Here is a 13788-nt window from a genome sequence, read left to right as displayed (position 1 = left end):
CACAATCCTGCATGGCAGATATCCCAGACTGCATCTATCAGAGCAGTGACCTTTACAGCTCTTAGAATTTGCTGCTTTTACATCCTCCAATGAGAAGCTGTCATCTCTGTCGCCACAGATCCGTCCACTGACGGGACCGAAGGAGGGCGGCACACGCGTGACCATCGAAGGAGAGAATCTGGGGCTGCAGGTTCGAGAGATCACACATGTGCGTGTGGCGGGAGTTCGATGCAACCCTGCTGGTTCTGAATACATCAGCGCTGAGAGGTGGGTTATATAAAATATTATACACTGCAAATTCAGCTTCATACTTTTCATGTTGCTAGTTAAAGGTGCAGTAAGTGATTTCTGAGAAACACTGTTGATTTTTGAGATCAACCCAAACAAACACACCCCCACCCTTCATTGCTGATTGGTTGATTGACAGGTGTGTTGTGGTGCTCGGTCCGATCCACTTTCAACAACGTTTCTTAGAAATCGCTTACTGCACCTTTAATTTGAATGAGTTAATAACATGTGTGGACAGTGTTTTGTACAGGAGTGATTTCTGTGTTTGTTCTTGACCTGCAGGATTGTGTGTGATATGGAAGAATCTCTGATGTCGAGTCCCCCTGGTGGTCCGGTGGAGCTGTGTATCGGTGACTGCAGTGCCGAGTATCGTACCCAATCGTCTCAGACGTACTCTTTTGTGGTACGACCTCTACTTTTTAAGACATATTGGCTGTGTCTGATGAAAAATATTGTCTTATAAGGCAGTATATGAAGGGTGGAAGACATCAAGGCAAATCCTGTGTGTGCTGTTCAGTGATTGGTTGACAGAATAAATACTGTAGTGGTTGGAAAAAGTTGGTTAATGTCCATTTTTTATTTAATTAAAACAGTGCTTATTTCTTAGTTGAAATGGAATTAAAAAGTTGGGGGGAAAAAACTTAAAATTAAAAAAAAAACTTTTTATTTATTTATTTGTAATGAATATTAAATTATTAATGTTCCTATTTCTTTGCTGAAATGGAATTAGATGTTGAAACAATATATATATATATATATATATATATATATATATATATATATATATATATATATATATATATATATATATATAGCTAATTTATTTTTTTACTTTTTTCTTTTTTATTCAATTTATGATCCATTTTTGATAAAAAAAAAATAAGCATTTTAATTATTAAAAACTCAAATTTGTTCTAGAATATTAAATATTAAACTGCTTTTAAAGCATTTTCCAGGTGGCTTCATACACAGAACTCCACCTGACTAGCCAGCAAGGCAACCGCCTTCGATTTTGGACGTAGCCGTTATATTTTAATCATTCTTTTTGTATTGATTCCCTTATCGCTGCTAACATTTTGTTTGTGGTGATTTAAGAGCAGCTAATCAATACGTATCCATCCTTTGAGACTCAGCCAATCCGATTTTGCACTTGAAACCGATGAATCGTTAGGATTCCCCTTTCCTACATCCTGTTAGCCAATCAAATCAACTGGTGGAGCCCATGTGATAATGTAGTTGAAGGGAAAGGGGGATGTAAAGAATGACACAATTACCCCCTCTTCCCTGCTGAGTTTTAAGTGGTGCCCAGCAGGAATACGGCATTAGTCTATTATCCCGAGCCTAGGAGCTGTACGTACACACACATACACACACTCACACGTATATAAATGGATGACCCTGCCTGGATTCCCTCAACATCTAATCAATAGCGTCCAGGCAGCTTCAGTCGTGCAGAAGGGTAAAGCAAATGAAAACACGCACTCCGACCAATTACACAGGTATGCAACTAATTACTGCGAGAGGACGGCGCTGCAGAAGCGCCTGACAGGTCCTGCGCCGAAACAAACGAGCCCTGCACGGAGCGAGAGCAAACAGGACATTTCTATTACAGTGATGAGTGTAATCTTTTTGTGTAGTACCAGAATGGGGAAAACAAGTGCACGCTTGAGCGTCTGTATCACGCTGCAGCAAGCTCCATCTGTTCGGAAGTTACCTCCATTTCTCTCGTCCCTCTAGACTCCGAGTTTCAACCGGGTGCGGCCGGAGAAAGGACCCGTGTCCGGCGGGACCAGGCTGACTATCTCAGGCCGACATCTGGACGCCGGGAGCGCAGTGACCGTGCTTTTGGCCCAGGAAGAGTGTCTGTTTGTCAGGTGAGCAGCTTTTCTGTCAGCTCTTAACCGGATCTTCCAGCACGGATCACATCTGTGTCCCGCGACATCTGCGGGATGCAGTTGGACTTCGGAGGAAGCGAAATGTGTCATTTCCACATGAAATCAAATGAGCGTGTATGGCTGTCCTCAAATACATCCTCATGTGCCAAGAAACATGATGCATTACTAGTTCTGATTGTTAGTGAACTGTGTGGTGATTAAACTGCTGTAACATCAGCGCTGAAGACTTAAATTATATAATGTTGTCAGTTCCTGGCTGAAAAGACTAGCATGTATTTCCATGTTAGTCTAGACTGGTTTAGGCTGGTCTAGCAATGTTTTCTTGCTGGTAGAGAAACCATAAATAAAAAAGTTTAGAAAAATACATTAAAAAATAAAACGTAATAAAGTAAAAATATATATATATAAAAAAAAAAATATATATATATATATATATATTATACACACACACACAAATATATACAGTGGGTACGGAAAGTATTCAGACCCCCTTAAATGTTTCACTCTTTGTTATATTGCAGCCATTTGCTAAAATCATTTAAGTTCATTTTTTTCCTCATTAATGTACACACAGCACCCCATATTGACAGAAAAAACACAGAATTGTTGACATTTTTGCAGATTTATTAAAAAAGAAAAACTGAAATATCACATGGTCCTAAGTATTCAGACCCTTTGCTCAGTATTTAGTAGAAGCACCTTTTTGATCTAATACAGCCATGAGTCTTTTTGAGAAAGATGCAACAAGTTTTTCACACCTGGATTTGGGGATCCTCTGCCATTCCTCCTTGCAGATCCTCTCCAGTTCTGTCAGGTTGGATGGTAAACGTTGGTGGACAGCCATTTTTAGGTCTCTCCAGAGATGCTCAATTGGGTTTAAGTCAGGGCTCTGGCTGGGCCATTCAAGAACAGTCACGGAGTTGTTGTGAAGCCACTCCTTCGTTATTTTAGCTGTGTGCTTAGGGTCATTGTCTTGTTGGAAGGTAAACCTTCGGCCCAGTCTGAGGTCGTGAGCACTCTGGAGAAGGTTTTCGTCCAGGATATCCCTGTACTTGGCCGCATTCATCTTTCCCTCGATTGCAACCAGTCGTCCTGTCCCTGCAGCTGAAAAACACCCCCACAGCATGATGCTGCCACCACCATGCTTCACTGTTGGGACAGTATTGGACAGGTGATGAGCAGTGCCTGGTTTTCTCCACACATACCGCTTAGAATTAAGGCCAAAAAGTTCTTGGTCTCATCAGACCAGAGAATCTTATTTCTCACCGTCTTGGAGTCCTTCAGCTGTTTTTTAGCAAACTCCATGCAGGCTTTCATGAGTCTTGCACTGAGGAGAGACTTCAGTCGGGCCACTCTGCCATAAAGCCCCAACTGGTGGAGGGCTGCAGTGATGGTTGACTTTCTACAACTTTCTCCCATCTCCCGACTGCATCTCTGGAGCTCAGCCACAGTGATCTTTGGGTTCTTCTTTACCTCTCTCACCAAGGCTCTTCTCCCCCGATAGCTCAGTTTGGCCGGACGGCCAGCTCTAGGAAGGGTTCTGGTCGTCCCAAACGTCTTCCATTTAAGGATTATGGAGGCCACTGTGCTCTTAGGAACCTTAAGTGCAGCAGAAATTTTTTGTAACCTTGGCCAGATCTGTGCCTTGCCACAATTCTGTCTCTGAGCTCTTCAGGCAGTTCCTTTGACCTCATGATTCTCATTTGCTCTGACATGCACTGTGAGCTGTAAGGTCTTATATAGACAGGTGTGTGGCTTTCCTAATCAAGTCCGATCAGTATAATCAAACACAGCTGGACTCAAATGACGGTGTAGAACCATCTCAAGGATGATCAGAAGAAATGGACAGCACCTGAGTTAAATATATGAGTGTCACAGCAAAGGGTCAGAATACTTAGGACCATGTGATATTTCAGTTTTTCTTTTTTAATAAATCTGCACAAATGTCAACAATTCTGTGTTTTTCTGTCAATATGGGGTGCTGTGTGTACATTGAGGAAAAAAATGAACTTAAATGATTTTAGCAAATGGCTGCAATATAACAAAGAGTGAAAAATGTAAGGGGGTCTGAATACTTTCCGTACCCACTGTATATAAATAAATATAAATTTTCAAAATCTAATTTCATTTCAGCTATTAAATAAATAAATTATATATTTTTTTATTTTTTTATTTAATTATAATTTTTGATGAATATTTATTTATTATTTATTTGTTTATTTGTTTATTTATTGATCTGAAAGCAATTACCTTACTAAAAAGACCGGCATGTATTTCTATTCTAGTCTAAACCGGTTTATGCTGGTCTAGCCATGTTATTCACCAACAAAACTCAGCTGGTGAAGCTGGTTGACCAAAGAAGTCCAGCCCAGCATCCAAAACACATTAGAGGTCTTTTCAACCTGCTAAAAACAGCTTAACCCTTAAATATAAGGTAGTTGACCTGGTCATGTTGGTTAGTCTGGTCTGTTTTGATGGGTTTAGAGGGGATTTGGGCACATTTCAACTGGGAGACCAGATGGCTGACCAGCTAATCACCGGTTTGGCCATCCTGGCCAACCAAATGAACCATCTTAAAGCCAGCCAAGACCACTGTAGGCTTGTTTAAGCCATTTATGCAGTTGGGTTTTGATTTATTTTTAAAATTTGTAAATAATAATGGACAAAATTATGAACATTTCTTCAAATATTTCTGGTTTTGTATAATTTTACCTCAATGTTTTGTTCTGACAGGAGAACAGTGCGTGAGATAGTGTGTGTGACGCCACCATCAGCGTCAGGCTCTGGGGCTTCCTCTGTCAAGCTGTTCATCGACAAGGCAGAGGTCACCAGCGATACACGTTACATTTACACCGAAGATCCAACCATTTCCAGCGTCGAGCCCAACTGGAGCATTATCAAGTACGTTAACACAATCTCACACACACTCGATGGCTCTGTTCCAAACCCTCACTGTCTGCTGTCTACATAAGGCTAATATGTCTTGCTAACTTCAAAAACGCCATTCCTAATAGAATCTCATAAATGGATTAACTGAAACACTCACAGAACAGAAACTCACAATTTCCAGTAAAGAATTAGCATATGCCAATGAATCAGTAGTCTAACTACTAATTAACAGCTTAAATTCTGACTAGTTAGGGAGCTTACTAGCATCAGAGCCACAGTCATGCATGCATGCAGAGTTACTCAATTTGATATATGAGTATTGCTTGTTTGTTCTGATAGTGGCAGCACCACCCTCACGGTCACAGGAACCAATCTGCTAACCATTCAGGAACCCAAAGTCAGAGCCAAATATGGAGGAGTGGAGACCACAAACGTGAGTTCCCCACCAGCTGTCCTTCTCCTCTCTGCCCCCACCATCATTACGGACAGCCTGTTGTTTGTGATACTGCTTCCGCTACATAATGTCTGGATGTTCCTCCGCAGGTTTGTATGGTGGTGAATGACTCTGTGATGACATGCTTGGCTCCGGGCATCATCTACACCAAACGCCAGGCTCCAGAGAGTGGAGTTCACCCAGATGAGTTCGGCTTCATCCTCGACCATGTATCCGCCCTCCTTACCCTCAATGGAACTCCTTTCACGTACTATCCTAACCCGACCTTTGACCCTCTTGGGAATGCTGGGATTCTGGAGGTCAAACCAGGATCACCCATCATCTTGAAGGCATGACCTTTGTCATAATCTCATCATCGTCCCTAATTGACATTTTTCCCAATTTGTATTTGTGTGAATACAATGCCCCAGTCATATTTCGCTTTGGAATCTTTTTTTTTTTTTTATGCATAATAAAAATTAGAAATAAATATTTTTAAAGAAAATAACCCATTATGACACATATATATATGAAATTATGTACACCAAATGAAAAATTTATATGCTCACTTTTTGGTAAATTCAATTTTCTGTGCTTTCATCTGTAAACAGGGCAAGAACCTCATCCCTCCTGCTCCCGGTAACGCCCGGCTGAATTACAGCGTGATGATTGGAGAAACACCCTGTCTGTTAACAGTCTCTGAATCTCAGCTGCTCTGCGATTCACCAGATCTGACCGGAGAACAGCGAGTGATGGTGAGGATCATGCTGCAATGACATTTTCCCATCATGCATTATAAACACCTAATCTATAACGAGCCTCTCTTGCTGGCAGAGAGCAAAACACGCTCACCTCTCAATGCGCTGACTGAGAATTTACGACTCTGTGTTTATTGTATATCAACCAATAAAGTTGGCAGAAAATGAATGGCTGGCCATAAGATGGGGAAAATGCTGAATGTTTGTTTTGCATGGACTCGGGCATTGTGCGTCTTATTTAATCAATCTCATAATAAGCCACTGCTGCATGGCCGTTTTTTACCTTAATGCTAAAACAGAAAACATAAAGGTCAACTGGAAGTGGCTCGCCGTACATTAAGTACTTATTAGGATTATAGGGAGCGCTGATACAAGCAATTTCCCACGTAATCTAGCTATCTGCTCTCCCGGCAGCTCAAACAATTATTACAAACAGCAGACAGGAATCCTTCATAACCTTCATGAGCCCTGACATATGCTTAGAGAGAGCATTTGAGACAAGTTCAGTCCCCTTTATTGATAATAACAGCTTTCATTAGTGGTTGCTCAGGAAATCATCACTATTATTATTGCTCATACTTGGTGTTAGTCATTTGAACAAACCCCTAACCCTGTGTATTAAACTTTAGCATGTAGCTCATCCTGCACTGTATGTGCTACAGACATGAGTAATGTCTCAAATCATGTGGCTATTTAATTCATTTGCATCACTCTGTTGGCCAATATTCTATATGTATATGTGTGCATGTGTGTGTGTGTGTGTGAGTGAATCATGAATCAAATCGATATGCTGCCAACCCAAAGTTTCGCACCTCTGAACTACATAACACGTAGCACACAACATCATGGCCTGACCTTTGCTTGGGTATCGATCAGATTTTCTTCAGAAAATCTAGTTTCATTTGATTTTATAAAACCGCTTAATGTTTTGCCAATGCCATTTCCTGAATACAAAGTTTGTCAGAGTAATTACTTTCAGAACTGGTCAATAAGCACCTCAACAGATCAATTCTAATAAAATCCAGGTCCAAGTCTCTTAGGCTACATTCACACTGCAAGCCTTAAAGGATTAGTTCACTTTAAAATGAAAATTATCCCATGATGTATTCACCCTCAAGCCATACTAGGTGTATATATACTTTCTTCTTTCTGATGAGCACAATCTTGAGTTATATTAATAAATATCCTGACACGTCCAAGCTTTATAATGGCAGTGAACAGGACCAATGAGTATGAAGCTCAAGAAAGTGCATCCATCCATCATAAACGTACTCCACACGGCTCCGGGGGTTAATAAAGGCCTTCCGAAGCGGAGCGATGCGTTTGTGAAAGAAAAATATCCATATTTAACAAGTTATGAAGTAAAATATCAAAGTAAGTCAAATACACCTGGGATGGCTTGAGGATGAGTAAAGCTTGGGAGATGGTCCTCACTGCAGAACACAAGATCTAAGGGGCGGGGTCTTGGATCTAGATCAACTCCTCCCACTTTCCATAGCCCTAAACCTACCCAACTCCGCCCCCTGGCTCTAAACCTACCCATCTCCACCCCCTGGTTCTAGATCCAACTCCTCCCACTTTCCATATACCTTAACCTACCCGACTCCACCCCTTGGATCTCGAGTGTTCTGCAGTGAGGGGCTACTGAAGCTTGGAGTAATTTTCATTTTAAAGTGAACTAATCCTTTAATGCTCTTTTATATATAATGCTCTCTGATTTATTGCTCATATCCTTTTTTTAATAGCTTTTAAATGTGGCCAATATCAGATTCCAGTGTGAACAGATGATCCTGGACTGACCCGCATGCACAAAAGAATGCTAAAAAGACGTCACACAGCACACTGTCATATAGAAGTAAACACGGAGGACATTAGAGTAAGCGATTACACGTTTATTTATTGTGTGATCTGCCGCAGAACCCAGAGAAGTTATTTGCAGGCAATATTAAAAACAAAGAATGCAAAAAAAAGAGAGCATTGTTTTTAAACATTTATGATGTTTTGCTTATATAAAGAGCTGTAATACTTATGAGTCTTGTTAATTTTGGGTATGTAAAATCTTTGAAGTGTCACATTGCAAAACATCCAATCTGTCTCAGATTTAGGACCACATATGGAAGTGGCCCAAATCAGAATTGAAAAGATCAGATTGTGCTGTTCACACTGTTGTGAAAAAACAGATCTGAGTCACATATGAGCAAAATTTGACCACATTTACCTGCAGTCTGAACTTAGCCTTAGCTGTGGCATTAACTGGTGAAACCCTGATCTATGTCAATATAAGGTATGCACATTACACCCTCTAATTCGGTCCAATGCCCTCCCATTGGATTGATGCATAAGCTCTGTGGAGACAAAGATTATGTATATATATCAAAGAGGTGATTATTCAGTTAAGTTCCAGTTTGTGAATCTACAGTGTGGAGAAACACCCATAGAAAAGGGGGAAAAAAAGTGTGAGAGAGAAAGAGACATAGTGGGATTGAGAGTGCTGGGATCACTCAGCTAATGACCTGACACATATCGACAGCGCTTCAGGATTCACTTTGTTCCCTTCTATCACCGAGTCTCAATAATTAATGCAGCCACGCAGGGCCCGAGCAGCCACGGAAAGGTGAAACTCGTTAGGACAGATGGCTGGATGCCGCGTTTAATTGGTCCGCGAATAGCGCAAGGCTGAGCTCCCGGTACCACGCCTCGGTCGGACCCGAATCTCTAACTAGACCTCTATTACCTGCTGATTTGTGCCTAATTGCCTTCAACACCTGTGCCAAAGTGACTTTTTGAAGTAATTTGATGTGGATTAGTGGTCACGGAGGCGGCAAGCGATTGTTCTCTCACTGCAGGTGGAGGAACGCGACGTGAACGTGTCAAACAAGTGCATAATTCGGTGGTAATTCTAATTGCAAGCTGATTTCATTCAAGAAGAAACAGTGCGAGTGCCCTCGGCCAATCAAAAGCCCTCATTATGAGCCACTAAAGTCGCCGGAGTGGTTAGATTGAAGGGCCTGCGCTCAACCTGAGGCCCCATCAGGAAAAGCTGAGTTGATGGAATTGTCACTGGCCCAATCGGTTTGTGGTTGGGGCCAGGGAAAATTTTGCTAGGGCAAGTAAAAGTGTGAACCTGACTGGACCAGTAGAACGAATCCTTAGCATTGGGCCCTGCCCCATACTTTGACTTCTAATAGATTCTTTTGTCCGTGCATGCAGATTCTCGTGGGCGGCCTGGAATATTCTCCCGGAACGCTTCACATCTATTCGGACAGCACTCTCACGCTGCCCGCCATCATCGGGATTGGAGCGGGCGGTGGCGTTCTCCTCATCGCCATCATTGCTGTGCTCATCGCCTACAAGCGCAAGACGCGGGACGCCGACCGCACGCTCAAACGCCTACAGTTGCAGATGGACAATCTGGAGTCCCGGGTCGCGCTGGAGTGCAAGGAAGGTACGATTTTTGGTTACTTAAGCATCTGCGCTGCCTATAGCCCGTGCCAAGCTGTTTCTGACAGGTGTGCAGAGGGTTTTAATTAGCTACTAATGGTTTTAACCCGTAGGATAAATCAAATGGAGCTGTGATGTATTATTTCATTGTGTGCGAGGTGTCCCGTGGGCCTCTGGCGTGCTGTTGTGTTGAGAACGGGAGCGAGTCGGAGGCACTCTCACACTGCAGTAGCCTGGATTCTTGCAGAGTTTGACGCAGTCTTTGTGGAGGGATTGAACTGGGTCATGACGTCATAATGTCCTCATCCTTTGATACCGGTTTTATTCACAGCTTTAAAAGGATCTGTAGCTCAGGCAGACACGGTGCGGTGTTATTTATGCATTTGTTAAAAGAATGCCATGAGATACTGGAATAAATGCAACTTTTCTTTTTATGCAATTTTTATACGTTTATTTTTCATTTCTGTGTCATGTGTCGGTGGGCATACTTTCCCAGAGAAGCGACTGAAACTGTTGGAACACACATATCAGTAGTGCTTTTTTACCTATATCTAAAGGGTGTCCAAATATACTTATTAATGCTAGCAAAAATACAAAACTCAACTACTATAGAAGTAAAATTAAATCAAGAATAGACGATTGTATTTTGCAAGATAACTCAATTACAGAGAAGAACAGTTTTTCATGCTTTCAATCAGTGCAGGATAATTTAATCTCCCAAGACTGATTCCATGATGGATGTAAAACTGCTCAATTAGACAGGAAAAGGGTCTGTGATCAACATCAACAAAACAAGCAGCTACAATGAAAAGTTTCTAAGCAAACCCAATAAATTAGATTGTTTAGTTGATTCGAAGTTCCTAAATGTCAAATAAAATAGCAACTTTTGCTAATGTAGCCAATGCCAGTAATCTCAAAATATGGTCAGTATCCCCTATGTCTGTGACAGCATATGAGGTGTTCTTCAGTCTGATGTATGCATATCTCCATTCTTTATTCATCTCAGCATTCGCTGAGCTGCAGACAGACATCCAAGAGCTGACGAACGACATGGACGGTGTGAAGATCCCTTTCCTGGAGTATCGCACCTACACCATGAGAGTGATGTTCCCTGGCATCGAAGAACACCCGGTTTTAAAGGAGCTGGACGTAAGGGAACTTTTAAAACATCCTGGTTCAATTTCTCTGTCCCCAGGTGTCGTCTGTCACTCGCAAGTGCCAATAAGTAGGTTGCCACAACTCATAGACCATTTTCTTTTAATCCTTCTGCCAAAAAAAGAAAGCAAAAAAAAGCCTAGATGTGCTTTAAAAAGATCCCCTAAGCTCTGAAGCTACGGTACTGCTGTCTCAGTAGTGAGCTTCAGAGCGAACGCCCCTCTTTCAGCATGCTTTTTAATTAAAACCTCAGGCAGAATGAAATCAGCAGCCCTGCAAGGCCCTGGTGGAATAGCCGTCTAGAGACGTGCCTTACCAAAAAATGTTTTGAAAATAGTCAGCAAAGAACAATTAAATCTCACCGCAGCGGAGCTTTTTCCAAGTATGCATTCAGGCAACAATTGTTGTTGCGCATGTTTCTCTCATCTCATTCCTGCCTGCTTTTTCCATTTGTGTTTTTGTTCTCCTACCTTTTCTTTCGTTTAATCAAATGCTTCCTCTCCTCTCAGTCTCCAGCTAATGTGGAGAAGGCACTGCGCTTGTTCAGTCAACTGCTGCACAACAAGATGTTCCTGCTGACCTTCATCCACACGCTGGAGGCTCAAAGGTCCTTCTCCATGCGGGATCGCGGCAATGTGGCCTCCCTCCTCATGGCGGCGTTGCAGGGACGGATGGAGTACGCCACTGTAGTTCTCAAACAGCTTCTGGCCGACCTGATCGAAAAGAACCTGGAGAACCGTAACCACCCCAAACTGCTACTTAGACGGTAAGAGGTGGTAACTGCCTCAAATTGTGGAGCATAACCTCCTAAAAAAGTTACTTGAAGATTCATCATTACATTTGTGAAAAAATATGCTCCATCATATCATTGTCATATGACAACATACATAGCAACTACATAGCAAGCCTTAGCAACCCCTCCAGAACACCTTAGCAAATGCATAACAACACCCTAGCAACCACCTAGAACACATTAGCAACCACATAGCAGCAAGGTAAAACCACTCAGAACACCCTAACATTGTAAGGCCCTATCAGTCCCCCAGTACATCTTGGTAAACACCTAGCAATGCCCTAGCAACCCCCTAGACCACTTTAGCAACACCATAGTAACCACGTAGAACACTTTAGCAACCTTAGCACCATGGTAACACCACTCAGAACACCCTAATATTGTAAGGCCATATCAGTCCCCCAGAACATCTTGGTAAACACCTATCAATGCCCCAGCAAACCCCAAGAACACTTGAGCAACACCCTAGAAACCACGTAGAACACTTTAGCAACCGTAGCACCATGGTAATACCACTCAGAACATCCTAATATTGTAAGGCCATATCAGTCCCCCAGAACATCTTGGTAAACACCTATCAATGCCCTAGCAAACCCCAAGAACACTTTAGCAACACCCTAGAAACCACGTAGAACACTTTAGCAACCACATAGCAGCAAGGTAAAACCACTCAGAACACCCTAACATTGTAAGGCCCTATCAGTCCCCCAGTACATCTTGGTAAAAACCTAGCAATGCCCTAGCAACCCCCTAGACCACTTTAGCAACACCATAGTAACCACATAGAACACTTTAGCAACCGTAGCACCATGGTAACACCACTCAGAACACCCTAATATTGTAAGGCCATATCAGTCCCCCAGAACATCTTGGTAAACACCTATCAATGCCCCAGCAAACCCTAAGAACACTTTAGCAACACCCTAGAAACCACGTAGAATACTTTAGCAACCACATAGCAATATGGTAAAACCATTCAGAACACCGTAACATAATAAGGCCCTATCAATCCCCCAGAACATCTTGGTAAATGCCTAGCAATGCCCTAGCAACCCCCTAGACCACTTTAGCAACACCATAGTAACCATGTAGAACACTTTAGCAACCGTAGCACCATGGTAACACCACTCAGAACACCCTAATATTGTAAGGCCAAATCAGTCCCCCAGAACATCTTGGTAAACACCTATCAATGCCCTAGCAAACCCCAAGAACACGTTAGCAACACCCTAGAAACCACGTAGAATACTTTAGCAACCACATAGCAATACAGTAAAACCATTCAGAACACCCTAACATAGTACAGCCCTATCAATCCCCCAGAACATCTTAACAAACCCATAGCAATGCCCTAGCAACCCCCTAGAACACCTTAGCAACTGCATAGCAATGCTATAGAAAACAGCCAGAACATCTTAGCAACTACATAGCAGTGCCCTAACAACCCCCCAGAACATATTAGCAACACCTAACAATGCCCTGGCAACCACCCAGAACACATTAGCAAATGCATAGCAGCAGCCTAGCAACCACCCAGAACACCTTAGCAATCTCTTAGAATTGCCTTAGCAATGAGCCAGAACACTTTAGGAACGACATAGAAGCATGCTACACACCCCTCAGAACACCATAACAACCACCTAGTAATGCCGTAGCAACCATTCAGAACACCCTAGCAACCACACATCATCATTTGCATTTCTGGATTGCTTTGTCTTGCAGAACTGAATCTGTGGCTGAGAAGATGCTCACCAACTGGTTCACATTCCTCCTGCACCGCTTCCTCAAGGTTTGTGACCTGTTTTCTACCATAAATATTCAGTCAGTTTTAATAATGTGCTATGTGAAGCCCTACATGAAGTTGAGCCACAACCTCAAACTTCTCTCTGGCTAACTAGCATCTTGTTTGCGAAACAATTTTGGCGCACTGACGTTTTTGACAGGCTGACTCATCGCAAAGTCTGCTAATAAATCTCGTCAAATCCTACGCTCCGGATAGCGACTCAGGAATGCCACGGCTTCCACCCAACCCCGAAATCAGCCCCGTCGAAGTCTTGAGGGCACTTGCTCAATCCCACATCCTGTCAGGTGTTCTAGAGTTCACCAAGATGGCCGTTGTATTAGGCTAAAGCTGAT

General features: G+C 42.4%; 1 protein-coding gene across 1 annotated transcript in view; it reads left to right on the top strand.

Moving 5' to 3' along the window:
- plxna3 (plexin A3) overlaps positions 1 to 13788 on the top strand; it is a 202152-nt gene that overhangs the window by 171182 nt on the left and 17182 nt on the right. Inside the window, exons 13-23 of the mRNA XM_048210619.1 lie at positions 119 to 267; positions 571 to 691; positions 2026 to 2162; positions 4917 to 5084; positions 5412 to 5505; positions 5616 to 5855; positions 6117 to 6260; positions 9474 to 9708; positions 10711 to 10853; positions 11369 to 11625; positions 13375 to 13441. Of these exons, the coding sequence (XP_048066576.1) occupies positions 119 to 267; positions 571 to 691; positions 2026 to 2162; positions 4917 to 5084; positions 5412 to 5505; positions 5616 to 5855; positions 6117 to 6260; positions 9474 to 9708; positions 10711 to 10853; positions 11369 to 11625; positions 13375 to 13441 (1755 nt within the window). The remainder of the gene's footprint in view (positions 1 to 118; positions 268 to 570; positions 692 to 2025; positions 2163 to 4916; positions 5085 to 5411; positions 5506 to 5615; positions 5856 to 6116; positions 6261 to 9473; positions 9709 to 10710; positions 10854 to 11368; positions 11626 to 13374; positions 13442 to 13788) is intronic.

The sequence above is a fragment of the Megalobrama amblycephala genome, linkage group LG12 (genome assembly GCF_018812025.1).
Source record: "Megalobrama amblycephala isolate DHTTF-2021 linkage group LG12, ASM1881202v1, whole genome shotgun sequence".
Classification (NCBI taxonomy): domain Eukaryota; kingdom Metazoa; phylum Chordata; class Actinopteri; order Cypriniformes; family Xenocyprididae; genus Megalobrama; species Megalobrama amblycephala.
The sequence above is the reverse complement of the archived record's forward strand: the minus strand, read 5'-3'. Positions and strand labels throughout refer to the sequence as shown.